Consider the following 14,092-nt stretch of genomic DNA (forward strand, 5'->3'; position numbering starts at 1 on the left):
ATTATTCTAGAAACTGACTTAAATCCTAGAACCGGTCATATAACCCTGTAGCTCTGATAAGTGAGAAATCAGTGACACTGAGAGCAATAGCGCAGCACGCAGTAAATGACTCAGATCCCTTCAAGTATTGAACACAATCTTAGCTCTGCTTCCAGCGAAGTCAACCCTTGCACTCAGTGCTTCTGAATATACTGTTCTTCAGACCTTCACCTTCTTCCAGTCATACCTGCCAATTAAACAACATCCTGCTCTCATTTATATACAAGGGATTCAAGCAGGGGCAGCCAGATTCTGTGGTGTGTGTTCAGTCTATCAGGGCTCTCTAAAGCAGCAACGTCATTTTGTGGCAGCTAAATTACACTGTGCTGAAAAGCCCAGGAGAGGGCTAAGTGAGCAAAAGGAAATGCATACAAACAAGTCTGGCAGTCACTACTTTTTGCTCTTTTCTCCACAAATGCTTAAAAAGGAAACGTCTATCTGCATGAGCTCCTCAGCGGTGCTGCTATTCACCTGTATTTTGTCACTTAAGAATAAGGAAGGGAGAGTAGCTGTGCTCAAGCAACAGCCACCATTATTTGCTTGTTTGTTTCTGTTCATGCTCCTTTTCAAGTTGCGCTTCTGTTGAGAAATTCTCCAGGTTTTTGAACCCACATTGCTACCTGCTAAAAAAGCATGCCTTACACTAGGAATTACTTGGAAAGGCTTCTTTTCACAAGATAGAGAACTCACATATGTAAGGTTGGGAATATGAGGGAAAATTCTGAGGAAGGTATTGCTAATTGCATAAAATAGGGCCCAAATATTCTCAAGGCAGTAATAGTTCCCAAATAGTGCTACTATTTAACATTATCAATGAAGGTTGTGGAAATGTTCATTAATCACTTTGAAAGTGTCTCTGGATTATCTCAAGCGTTGACAACAACGATCTGAAGAGTGTCTGTGAGATTACAAAGAAACTGAGAAAAACCTTCTTTTCTTAATGTGTTCTCCCCACAACAGAAAACTGAACTGGTGAATTAAAAAAAAATGTATCCAGACTGGTAAGAACGTTCTGTAACATGTTGTATGCAACCTGGCTTTAACCCATTTTGTTAGCAGGGTTAATTTTTAGAAATCTAAGATTTCAATGTTAATCTTGGATAATACTGCAGTTTGGAACACTGAAATAATCAGATTATAGTGAATGTCAGTGCCATTTGAGTCTAAATGATATAGAGTATACTACTGGAACTATCACCTTCTGTTTCTATGAAAAGATGACCTGGAAGAATGTCAGGTGGTGTTTACCATGTCTCAACAGTTGCAGATCTCTGCTTCAAGTAATCTTTAAAAATATGACTCTGTTCATTCAAATATTGATTTTTGACTGCAAGTTAGCACAAGAATTTTGAAAAGCTGTGGGCTTTACCGCAACAATGCTTTGCAAATATTGTGTAAGAAACTGGTATACAAAACTACCTTCTATACGTATACTACTGAATTGCCATCTGTACAAGCATGTATCTGATTTCTATTTTTGATAAAGATACTGCTACCCTGTCTAGTCCTTCCTACTAATTTGATTCATGTTTTTGCACCTTCCTCATTCCCCATAATCATTATTCTGATTGATTGCAGCAGGGCTAATGCTTACTTTATTTCTGGTTGATCTGACTAAGTAATAACCTGGGATTGTGAGGTGAGTGTATTAGTACAAGGACGTAATGCTTCCTGTAGGAAGAATGGCAAAGTTAACCTATTAGAAGCAGGTCATGATCTGACTGCAAGATGAAAATAGAGCGAGAGAGATGGCAGTAATAACACCAACTCATTCTCAGATAACATAGTTCAAAGTAAGATCATGGCTTGTGGGCTGCAGGTAAGAAGACATAATATAGCCACATTTGGTTGGTTATTTTGTTGAGGGGAGCTTTGCGGGGGGGAGATAGCTTCAGAGAAAATAGTAAAACTTTAGAAAAATTGAATAATGAAAAGCCTTGTTTCTTATTATTTACTCAGGAGAAAAGCTGGCTTTCAAAGCAAAGATGTCTTAAAAGACTTAGTTCTATATAAACTTATTACAGATTATGTATCAGACTTCCACGTTTTTTCATTCTGTTCCAATGAAACAATACTTACTTATGTATCTCTTTATTCTACATAACTGCTGTAGTTTTAAAGGCAGGGGAAAACCCCAACAAGACAGTTCAAACTATGAAGCCAGCAAAGCTCATTTGCAAATGAGCAACAGATGAGTATGAATTCAAATTTAAAAACTAATTCCTCAAATGGTAAGCTGATGTTTTAAAAACTTAATGACTCTGTGATAGTTTAGTAGTCAACTGCTTTATTATAATAGGATGCTGCTGTATTATTTAKCATGTGCCATGATGCAAACACTTTTATGAGCCTGTAAGGTAGATGCAGCATGTTGCTATGGTGATGTGGTGCTCAAATTGATGCAATCCTTAAGGTTCTGCTTATGAACCTTTCAGTAAACCTTTCAAAATTCTTTACACATAGCAACAAACAAGATATTAATGTAGTAGTGAAAATTTTGTTTGTACAAAATATTCTGAATGAGCATAGTTAACCAAACAAAACTGAACTGTATTGTTAGAGCAGCTATAATCAATGATCACCATGCATACCAGTATACTTCAAATTTTTGATTAATTGTGTTCAATAGCTGTATTAACATGGTCAAAGCTTGGTCCTCACTTAAGCTGAACCAGTTCTGATGCCTCTCATCAAATCCATTAGGAAGCTAAATTCTTTTGCAACACAGCTGACCTTTAACTTGTTGTGCCAATGAAATCCCAAATTATAGGGCTGAAATGCATTAAAAAAGGAAGCTGTTCCTTGGGCAAACAGTATCTTAACTGGGATAAAATAAATTGCTCAAATCAAGGGTAACATACTCATTGCATTTAAATTGCAGTTACATAGAATGCAATAGAGATGGGAGTCTTGCAAGAAAAAAAGCCTCCTGAATTAGTTTTATCATCAACATGAAGAAGCCACATCTCTATTTTGTGTGCACGTTGGCTCTCTGCTGCATAAAAAAGAAAGTGATTGTAGAAAATACACAGCATTTGTTTAACTACTGTTTATCATGTAAACTGATTATTCTTAAAGGCTTTTCCTGCACTCCAAATGAAAAATGATCCTTACATTTTTAAGTAGTCTTAAATAAACACTGTCTTTTAACTTTGAGCAATGCTTCTAATGTCTTATTGTCACTGTTTTCTGTTGGTCAAATCTCGTAACCTGTATGTGTATTCTGTCACCACCAGCAATCTTACACAGGCAGAAATTAGTCCCTTTCAAGCTAGTCAAGGGGGTTAATATAACATTCAAAAATTCCAATAAGCAGTTCTGCATTGCACTGAAATTTGCTCATAAATGCTATTGTCTAGCCTGATCTTCAGCTGATACCCCTGTAAGTGCCAACAGCTCTTGCAAGATTAATAAAGGACAAACAAACTTAATTTGAAAACAATCTTTCACCTGAGCTTTCACTTCACTTTATTGACTTCAGCCATGAAGAAAATAGTAATTAAAACAGGAAAAATATCACTCTTGATACACTGAACAGTGCTCAGCTGCAAGAATACTCTGTAAGTCTTCCTTGGAACATCGAGGCCTATCAGTTTTGTATACTTGCAGAATACAGATAGTTCAGAAAAGATGAGATTTTATCTGCAGTGCCTTGTACAACAGTCTTCTGTTTTTTTGAAATCCTTGTTAACACTTGTTTGCTAGTTTTATCCTCAAATGAAGTGGGTTATTTGTAGCCAATTTAAAATACAACGCATTAATTGATTATCTCACTTCATAGCTGCTGTGAGTTTTGCAAGTAATATCCTACCCCTGTTCCCTAAGGTCCATTTTTCCCTTCTTCCTAAACAGTCATCTCTCCTATGCCAAAAAAGCAGAATTAAAAACAATTCATCTATCTAAAGAGTTTGCAGGGTTTTTTTTTTTTTTTTTTCTCACAATACTTCATGCTATTACTGCCTAACTCAGGGCTCCACGCTATCCATTACTGAGCCATGAAATGCTTGGTTCTGGGGCTTGTTTAGTAAATCAAAGGATGCTTCTCAGTTGGTAGGAGGGTGTTATGCTTGCCAAGACTGATGGGAAAGATTTAGGATCTTGGCAAGAATGCTGAACACAAACAAACTATTAAAACTTTGTTTTCTGCTGCAGTAGTCTATTTTGTTGCTAAATAAACAGACCATATGATATTAGGAACATATGCCACTCTGAACTGGCTTGTCTTGAAGTTAACTGTATTTATATTGCTTCTCCAAGTGTTCCTCCACCAAAGAAACCTGCACTGTGTAGCACACTGAGCAGACTTCTAATTCATAAGTAAGTTCTCTTATATTTTGAATTATACTGATCTAAGTTCTGTTGAATCCAACTGGTTTGGAGTTAACCTATTTGCACTAGTGMAGATGTGACCCAGCTTTGAATTTTTTTTCTTTAGTTTCTTTAGTTAGTCCCATATTTCTTTAACAATACCAGGATAATATCAGATGTGAAGAGATCTCAGTAATGAATTTCAGGTGTTTCCTAATGAATTTCTAATACCTACATGTCAACACTCTCATTCACAACTGTTTCTTCTGGATTATACTTTCCTTGCCTGCTTTTGTTCTACCACTTCACAAAGGAACAAGGAGTGAAGCATCCATTATCTTCTTGAAGGGTGGTAGAATCCCAAGACACAGCTTCCTTTAAACAGATTTCTTTGGGGCCAACAGACAAGTCTGAAGAGAATCCCAAATGGAAAAATGCATAACTTCCAGATATCGTGACACCCCTGAGTCCAACAGCCTGGAGTCAGCGTGTTTAGGAAAGACCTATAATCCTAAACCCTGATGGGAAAAGGGTTAAGGCCCTGATCTGCGGAAAGCAGCTATGGCTTCTCCACCCTAGGCTGAGGGGCGCTCTGCTAGCAGAGCGTACAGCACAGTGGAAGGCACTGGACTGCAGCTCAGCAGGCCCCTGGCTCCCATCCAGGTCCTCACTCTGCAGCTTCCCCTCTTCACACTACCACTCTTTTGAGGTCAGTCATCTCCCCTGCTCTCTGGGAGCAGCTGATGGTAGGTATGTGCTTACCTCTGTCAAAAGTTCAGTTGTGAATTCTGCCTCTGTCTCCAGTGTTCAAAACTTAAGGGACAGAGCTGTCTCTCTTATACAATGAAAATGATGGCCGTGGTAGTGCTGCATCCTAAATTCATCTGCTGATTAGAAAACCAGCTGTAATTCCAATTTACCTGACAAGCAGGAATTAAAATCCAAGCCTACCACATGAGCAAGGAACTTTTTTCTGCAGAAAGGGAAATGGAGAATACAAGCACCCTTTTGATTTTAACTAGTTGATGGTGGTTGAGGCTTTCTCCTATGATATTGGGGTGGAACAGGAACCTACACCCTTCACATTTCAGATAATCATATTGGTTACTGAATTATCCAGCATAAGAGTAGAAGATACCTTGTTCTTGTTCTTTGCTTTTGCCTTCTTGTTTCTGTTTGAGGAGAAGAGAAGGAGAACTGGGCATTATATTAGCACATTCAYTAGATCTTGCTTTGTCAGAGACTCTGCTAGGGTATACCGAGACTGTAGTCACCCTGGAGCTGAAGAACCAAGTTGTTCTGCAGCACTGTGATTGTGTTATTTATACCACATTCATCTACCTAAAGAACATAGTTGTTTCTCTCCCAGGACATGTACCAAATGTGATTCTATAACAGTTAAAACAGGCTTGGGGTTGTTATGATGTGGGAACTTTACTGCGCCAGCAAAAATTCAAAGGTATGGAAGAGTCTGGAAAACAATTTTTATTAATGTTTTATATCACTATGTACATATGTTTCTCTGAAGTGTCTGAAAAAGATGAGTTCATCAATCACATGATCTTACTAGCCTGTTTCATATATGAAGTGCAGTTTAGTATGTTCAGGTAAGTTTTATTTAAAAATATGTTATTAATCTTAAGGATTATTAACTTTGGCTACTGACAGCTTCACTATTGACACTTTATAATATTCCTGATATTTCAGGGAGATAACCTGTTATGCCCTTACTTCTCTGCTTTCAGGAATACATTAATTCTCCTACTTATATTTGTGGGGAGATCAACTTCAAAGCCATTTCTTAGCCCAAGTAATTACTGGGCATCTCTATCTGCAGTGTAGCTATTTACTGATGCATGTATGTAGAACTACATTGGGAGGTTCTGAACTTCCTGTTTACACTCAGCTCTAGTAATAGGAGATGGAAGTGTTGAACTCCTAATTTGCACTATGACAGAACAAGTAACAGGTTGAAAAAGTATAATTAGGATAATTTTTAATCTTGGTTCTGCTTCTCCTTTTGTGGGATGGAGAACTGAGTGAACAGGGTGAAGGAACAGAGAGAATAACTGTCAACCCTGTGCACAAGAGAGATTTCCTTCTCTGTGATTAAACTGTGGGTGCTCTGCAACGGCTTCCTCTGTACACTCCCCGTTCCTGATGTAGTAGGCATTTGCCAATGTATTGAAGAGGAATCTGCTACAAGGGTGAAGAAAATAGGATTATCAATAATTGCCAATGATCTGGGAGTAAAAAAAAAAAAAAAAAAAAGACTCTTAAAGATCCTCTGATTATGACAAAGAAAGTAGTCATCAAAGGTCACATTTCCCATTCACTTGTGTTCCCTATTCTTAAAGAAATAATTAAATTTTCTTTTGTGTCTCTCTAGAACCAAAAAGCTGAATTTATGAAACATCATACCAGAAAGATCAAAAACTCTCAAACAGATATATTTTACTTTTACACTCTCTCCTTTTCTTTGAGGGGGAGGGAAGAACAGAGTCTTGTTTACTTCCACAACCAAAACTCTGCAACAAAAGCTTTTTATCACATTGCTAGAAAAGCATTACTGTCTGTTCATTGTAGTGGTCTCAACACCTTGGTTACATTTATAGGTGGGGAAACTCATAGGGTTTCTTTGTTTTAGCCCGGCTTTGTAAGATACTCTGTCAAAACAAAGATGGTGGCTGGTCCTATGTCATTCATTACTGCTCTTTAGTGAGTTTTTTTCTTACTGTTTTCTGCCTCTAAGTGACTTATTAGAAGTTATGGCGAAGCTTGGCCTCCAAAGCAGGCCATTACAGTGGAGAATGTGGAGAAGGAGACAAAGTTGTGCCTGACAGCTAGTTTACTAATACAGAGTTCACAACTTTTCTCTTCCTCCACAGTGTCAGAGGCTGAAAGTTTTCTTTCCTGTATGGCTCTGTCTTTGTTCTTGAAGAGCTATTTCCCTTTCACTTTCAGATAAAAGATGAAGAAAGCAGCTATAATAAAAATCTATTTTGCATTCCTAAGCATTATGAAGAAGATCTAGAAAGAGTCTTTATTCCTCACGGACTCGTCCTGGATAGAAATGGGGGTACTGAAGAAAGAGCAGCAGCAGTGATGCCAAAGGCCCTGGTTGCCCTCCAAAAAAAAAGACTGATACGCTACACATTGACTAACACCTCCCTTATGGAAACTTTAAGGAACAGGGAAACCCTGCAGCTATAAAACTTAAGTTTAGCTTTGGAGTTTAATGCAAGAGGACTTTTATGGAGAGGACTTCTCTACAATCCCAGTTAGGTTTCCAAGTCATCTCAAATAGTTTTAAGCCCTCCTGTTCTGCACTGTTTAGATATATCATTTAAACCAGCTATATGTCAGGTGGGTAAGTGTCATCCTGTGAACTTAGCTGCCAATATGTAACTAACTTTCCTGTGTCTTCATGTGGTCACAAGTTGCTGGCTAAAAAATTCAACAGCAAGATCAGAATTTTAACTTGGGCATTGTTGTATGGACAAACAAACATGACATACTAAACATTTTACAAGATTTGTGATTTGTTTTTTCTTCCAGGACAGAATGTTTGGCAAGAGATATCATACAAGATATGGGAAGTCATCACATTGTTGCACTCCGCGTCCTTAAAGGAGGCTATAAATTCTTTGCTGATTTGCTGGACCATATAAAAGTACTAAATCAAAACAGTGATAAATCTGTGCCTATTACTGTGGATTTTGTTAGAATAAAAAGCTACTGTGTAAGTAACTTTTCTTTTCCTTGGAAAATTGACTCTCCCCATATATTGACATTCTGAATCCTGTTAGTTTACATGAAAAACACATGAAATTGAGTTTAGCATATACCCTGTTCAAAGCAACTTAATTTATTATGTACTGAAAGGCAACTGATTTACTGCCCTGCCCAAAGGATCAGATGAGTATTTATATTCACCGGCATGAATATACAGCCGAACACTTAAAGTGAGAAAGCAAGGGCTGGGCTCAGGTCTCCAAAGTCCTGCTCTCTAGCCCAAAGCTTCCATACAGGTTCTACTCTAACTGTCCTTACCATGGGACTCTTTGGTGGGAGGGAGTATGGAGAGGAGCTCGGCATTAGAGATTTGCTTAAGGTCTCCCTCTGCATTATTTCTTTTTCTTACAGATAATGATGGTGAGATTTGTTTCTGTAATCTGTGTGTTGGAGAAAAGGTATTTTTCACCCGAGCCAACCCTAGCTGGCCCGAGCCAACTACCATAAAGCAACTCTGTGATTTACAGTTATCTTGTTTTCTATGCTTTATCTTCTCCACTCTTTGAATACTCAAGCTCTGTGCATTGATCAAAATTTATCCCAAGCTAAATACAACAGTTTACAACATCCTATAAAAGTATCATGGAATTCTAAAACAAATCAGTGGTAACAAAAATAGCTGAAAGCAATGATGTCGATTCTAGAAATATGAATACACTCTTGCTCAGAAGCTCAAACTTCTGTCTGGGATACTTCACTCCCATCTCTTGCTTTCCACTATTTAAAAGCTCTTTTACTGAAAGAACACTGCATAAAGCTGTGTGACAGGTGAATAGCAACAGCACCACAACATTCCTGATAAACACAAGGTAATACTTTTGAACATATTTTGTATGACTTCTCCCCCATTTCCTTTTAGAGTGATTCACCTACAGAAAAAATCAATATCATTGGAGAAGAACTGTCTACATTAAATGGGAAGGTATGAACTAGCATCTTTAGCCTTTAAGGGGAAAGAACAGTTCTTACACATCCTCCAGGAAGTTCATCTGTATTAGGATGTTGATTTTACATATTTACAGCCACTTAAAGCTGGTTTAAAATACCATGCCTTGAAATGGAGAATTATTCCCACTGATCTCAGTGAAAACATAATGGAATCAGTATTGAATGCATCTAAAAATCCTGCTCTATGCTTTATCCCCCAAACACCAGAAATGAACTATATTAAACTGACTTATGCAACATGGTTTTTTAAATGTTATTGCTATATATATCATAATACTACATAAAACCTGATATAGGTGGTTTTCTCACAATATTTTATGCTTCTATAAATGCTTTCAGAAAATACTAAAATAATGTAAGTAGTTAAGTGAAAAACTCCTTTGAAAATTAATTGCAACTTATTTGTAACTGAACTTCACAGAGCAAACTTTTTTCCTAGCTGTATAATTTAGTGAATGTTGCCATTAAAACGTTTTTCTTCTCTCCCTGAATAATCTTTTCAGAATGTGTTAGTAGTAGAGGTGAGTAAAGATTTTGATTTTTTTCCCACTTAGCACGTTGATGCTTTTTGTACATAAAACAACACTTGATCATGTCAGCTAAAATATGCTTGTCGTGTTATTGCACTACTGATGCCTCTGATTGCTTTATACACTGCAAGTTACACTGACAGTCTGTTTTTTTTCTTTCAGACTTATAATTTTTTTTTTTTTAATCTCTTTGAGGACATTATTGAGACTGGCAGAACAATGAGGGCGCTACTTTCAAAACTAAAAGACTACAAACCAAAGATGGTAAAAGTACTGACTAACGTATCATAATGAGAAGATACCAAAATCATTCAGGTGAATAGTCAGAGTATACTGCCTTTTTTTTTTTTAATATATCTGGGGGAAGAGGAAGTAAAAGCAGGAAACAATCCTTCCTCCCTCCCTATTCCCCCAAAATCTTTACATGCCACTTGAGCTTATCTGCCTGTCTGTGCTATGTTAGTTTACTGATACATCGCTACATGAAAAAAATAACGATTTGGAATACAGAATTGAAGAGAATTAAGTCTAAGACAATAAAAGGAGTCACATGGAGCTTCAGGATGAACCTAGATCAGACCCTTAGCTTTTTTCACAATTATAAAGGTGAAAACTACTTCTCTTTCTAATAAATTAAAACAATGAGATTATTGTAACTGCATGATTCTAGAAGCTTAAGGAGAGAGGTGGGAGAAGTGAAGTCTACAGCTTGGAGCAAGTTATATTTTAAAAATCATGACTCTCTCTTCTCTGTCTTACAGCCTGCTCATTAAAAGGACACATCAAAGCTCAGGTTACAAACCAGGCTGTAAGTACTGCATTTTTCTAGTTGTCCAAAATAAGATCTCAGAATTTCATTACATGCAGTAAGCCTGGRCACTAAGATGTGCGTATCAGGAAGGCCAAAAGAAATAGGGAAAAATGCAGAGAAAACATGTAAAAACTTGTAAACTGACCACCAGCTAGCCCACACTGAAACCTCACAACCACCTTCTTGTTTGTTTGTTCTGAATGTAGGTTTAGCTATTTGTATCCGGATACCTGAACTAGAATCAAACTTTTTAACTTCTGATTGTTTGGTTTTGACCCTAGAAGGCATTTATTTTGACTCTGGTTTAAATATAACCTGTTTTCAAACTGTAAATCCCATTTTGATTCAGATTTACTCCAAAAAGAGAAGTAGGGCTGTAATTCAATTTCTGAGCTCAATTTCATATTCAGAACTAACTCACTCTCAAAAACAAATGCAATACTGAATTAACATACAGTTGTGACCTAGCTTTTGGATGTCTCTCATGAGAGGGACAGCAGAAGATAAGACTTTTGACGTGGGTGTATTACTCCACAACTGAAACCTCCCCCTTTGCTCCCCTCTTCCAAGGCTATCTCATAAGTAAGTTTAATTAATGTATTTTTAAGAAACAAAACAATTATCTTAAAAGGTCACTAACATTTTAATTATATTATTAACTGATGGGGATGGTGTGGATTTTAATCTGTCATCAATTTACAGCTCTGATTCTTAAAGGTGCTGTGTGCTAAATACTTGAAAGCAGATGAAGTATCTGTTAAGCATTGCTTTTATTTAGCTGAAGACAACCCATGTACATAAAAGCTATTTATACTATTCAAGTATAAAAAGAATTGGATTTTGTTACAGATACAGATAAATTTGTGGTTGGATATGCTCTTGACTATAATGAATACTTCAGAGATCTAAATGTAAGTACATACATGTGTGCCTTAACTGTTACATACGTGACTATTACCACAAGTAACTAGCAAGAATATTAGCTTATCCTAGGGAGCTTCTGGATAACAAAACTTTAAACCTGACTAAACATTTCTGTTAAAAGGGCAAAAATGTTATTAACGTGCTAATAATTTAATGTACATGCATAACAACTCACACCTGCCTTACCTTTTTATGAATCTACTCCAAAAGCACTGTCACTCAGCTTTGCTCTACAGTATTCCGAATCCTCCAGGATGGCTGGCAGGATATAATCTGCTGGCCCCAGCTGAAAAGAAACTAACTTGTAATTTGGCTTTGACTCCACATTCATCTGTCTTAATGCATAAACCTATGTTGCTCTTTTCTGGTGGAATTTTTAAAATGCCTCTACACTGGACTGTGGGTGAAGGTTTTTCCCTACTCTGTAGAACATGTCCATCAAGTCCTTTTTCCCTTTGTTCCCTAATAGCCACTTTAGGCTGAAGCAAATATTAGACTTGCTCAGAAAGATCCTAAGTGATGGAAAGAGCAGATTATTTTTGCTCTAGTTCTAAAAAGCATTTTCTTAAATCTGGCTAAGTGAAAAGTCTCTCACTTGAAGCTATTTTTAACATGACAAATCTGTTCTGTAAAAGACATAAACTTGATCTGTGCTATTGTAAAGTAATGTAAAGAAGGACATGATAAATAAACAAACCTGACCTCTTCCAGAATACACAACTTCTCCATAAATTTTAGATGAAGTTGGAAGAAATATTAACAGCTCAATTTCACCACAAGTAGTAAAACTGACAAAGCAGTGGTGTTTTGGTGTGTGCTCCTTCCAATCCTAGGAATACTACTGAAAATCATTCTTGCGTTACCTTTGAAGGTAAAGATTGGCTAAAGTTTTGTTTGTTTGTTTGTTTTTAGCATATCTGCATTCTGAAAGAGAAAGCCAAAGAGAAATATAAAATCTGATCACATCAATTTTCTGGAGTAACAGTCCAGTGTCATGTACAGCTGTGTGGATGAATGATGAGAAGTAATTTCCTACTAATCATATTCATTTTACTGCATAACTGCAACATTCTTTTAAAGACAGTTCTTTGTATATTTTTTCCTATAGTGATGAAAATAATGTTTTGTAAAACAGTATAACAAAGGCAAATGACTTCTCTTCAAGTTTTAGTGAAACCAGAACAGACCACTGGCTATAAAATGTGTATTATATTGTATATTATACGCCACTGGAATCCCAGGGGACAGAGACAGAACACATATATGTTCATACAGTTACATTTGGGTTTTAGTTACTGTATAAAGTAACACATCATGTGTATTTATATAAACTGCAGTTATTTCTGTATGTATGCATGTGTGTGTAAATATATAGATAGATAGCTAAATATGTACTTTATATAATAAATAGGCTGCACAAGTATTTTAAGGACTCAAGGTTAATTGAGTCTACTCTACAGAGTGCTTACCATATGCAGAACAGATCCTGATATTCTAGTTTACTTAATACAATGAAAAAAGTAAACATCAAGGTAATTAAAGATAGATTAGTACTTGTATATGCCATGTAACTTTTTTTTTTGTTGGGGGGAGGGTTCATACTGATCACAACTTTGTGAGAGATATTACTTGAAATACAGGTTCCCCTGCTTACTCACTGTTAGCTGTTAAGACTGCATGATAAACCATTATAGCAAGAAAATACTTCAGCTAGTTGTCTGCATGCTCCTAATCAGAACTGGAAGCTAGCTTCTACCGTCCAGAAACTGCAGCACACTTAAGGGTAAATTTGCTGTAACCTTCTAAGGGTTGTAAGCCAGGATTTTTGTAGAACTTAAATACAGACATACCTCAGAGATACTGCGGGTTCGGTTCCAGACCACTGCAATAAAGCGAATATCACAATAAAGCGAATCGCACACATTTTTTGGTTTCCCAGTGCATATAAAAGTTATGTTTACACTATACTGTAGTCTATTAAGCGTGCAATAGCATTATGTCTAAGAAAACAATGTACATACCTTAATTAAAAAATACTTTATTGCTAAAATATGCTAACCATCATCTGAGCCTTCAGCGAGTCGTAATCTTTTTGCTGATGGAGGGTCTTGCCTTAATGTTCATGGCTGCTGACTGATMAGGGTGGTGGTTGCTGAAGGGTGGGGTGGCTGTGGCAATTTCTTAAAATAAGACAGCAATGAAGTTTGCCACATCAATTGACTCTTCCTTTCACGAAGAATTTCTCTGTAGCACGTGATGCTGTTTGACAGCATTTTACCCACAACTTCTTGAACTTCTTTCAAAATTGGAGGCAATCCTCTTGAACCCTGCTGCTGCTTTATCAACTAAGTTTATGTAATATTCTCAATCCTTTGTTGTCATTTCAGCAATGTTCACAGCATCTTCACCAGGAGCAGATTCCACCTCAAGAAACCACTTTCTTTGCTCATCCATAAGAAGCAACTCCTCATCCATTAAAGTTTTATCACAAGATTGCAGCAATTCAGTCGCATCTTCAGGCTCCACTTCTAATTCTAGTTCTCTTGCTATTTCCACCACATCTGCAGTTACTTCCTCCACTGGAGGAAGTCCCCTCCCCTCAAAGTCACCCATGAGGGTTGGAATAAACCTCTTCCAAACTCCTGTTAACGTTGATATTTTGACCTTCTCCCATGAAACACAAATGTTCTTAATGGCATCTAGAATGGTGAATCCTTTCCAGAAGGTTTTCAATTTA

General features: G+C 36.9%; 1 protein-coding gene across 1 annotated transcript; it reads left to right on the forward strand.

Moving 5' to 3' along the window:
* Positions 1-1,840: 1,840 nt before the first annotated feature.
* LOC112962459 (hypoxanthine-guanine phosphoribosyltransferase-like) lies at positions 1,841-12,315 on the forward strand. The gene is made up of 9 exons (XM_026058638.1): positions 1,841-1,858; positions 7,312-7,426; positions 7,911-8,089; positions 9,002-9,064; positions 9,594-9,611; positions 9,816-9,895; positions 10,379-10,428; positions 11,281-11,342; positions 12,268-12,315. The coding sequence occupies exons 1-9, from the start codon at positions 1,841-1,843 to the stop codon at positions 12,313-12,315; spliced, it is 633 nt and encodes a 210-aa protein (XP_025914423.1).
* The last annotated feature ends 1,777 nt before the right edge of the window (positions 12,316-14,092 follow it).

This window comes from Apteryx rowi, unplaced genomic scaffold (genome assembly GCF_003343035.1).
Source record: "Apteryx rowi isolate R43461 unplaced genomic scaffold, aptRow1 scaffold_1, whole genome shotgun sequence".
Lineage (NCBI taxonomy): Eukaryota > Metazoa > Chordata > Aves > Apterygiformes > Apterygidae > Apteryx > Apteryx rowi.

Bases quoted from the DNA above. Each gene is read 5' to 3' on its own strand.
- LOC112962459 (XM_026058638.1), top strand. The intron at 8,090-9,001 runs GTAAGTAACTTT...ATTTCCTTTTAG, and splicing joins TTAGAATAAAAAGCTACTGT to AGTGATTCACCTACAGAAAA. The intron at 9,896-10,378 runs GACTAACGTATC...TTCTCTGTCTTA, and splicing joins CCAAAGATGGTAAAAGTACT to CAGCCTGCTCATTAAAAGGA.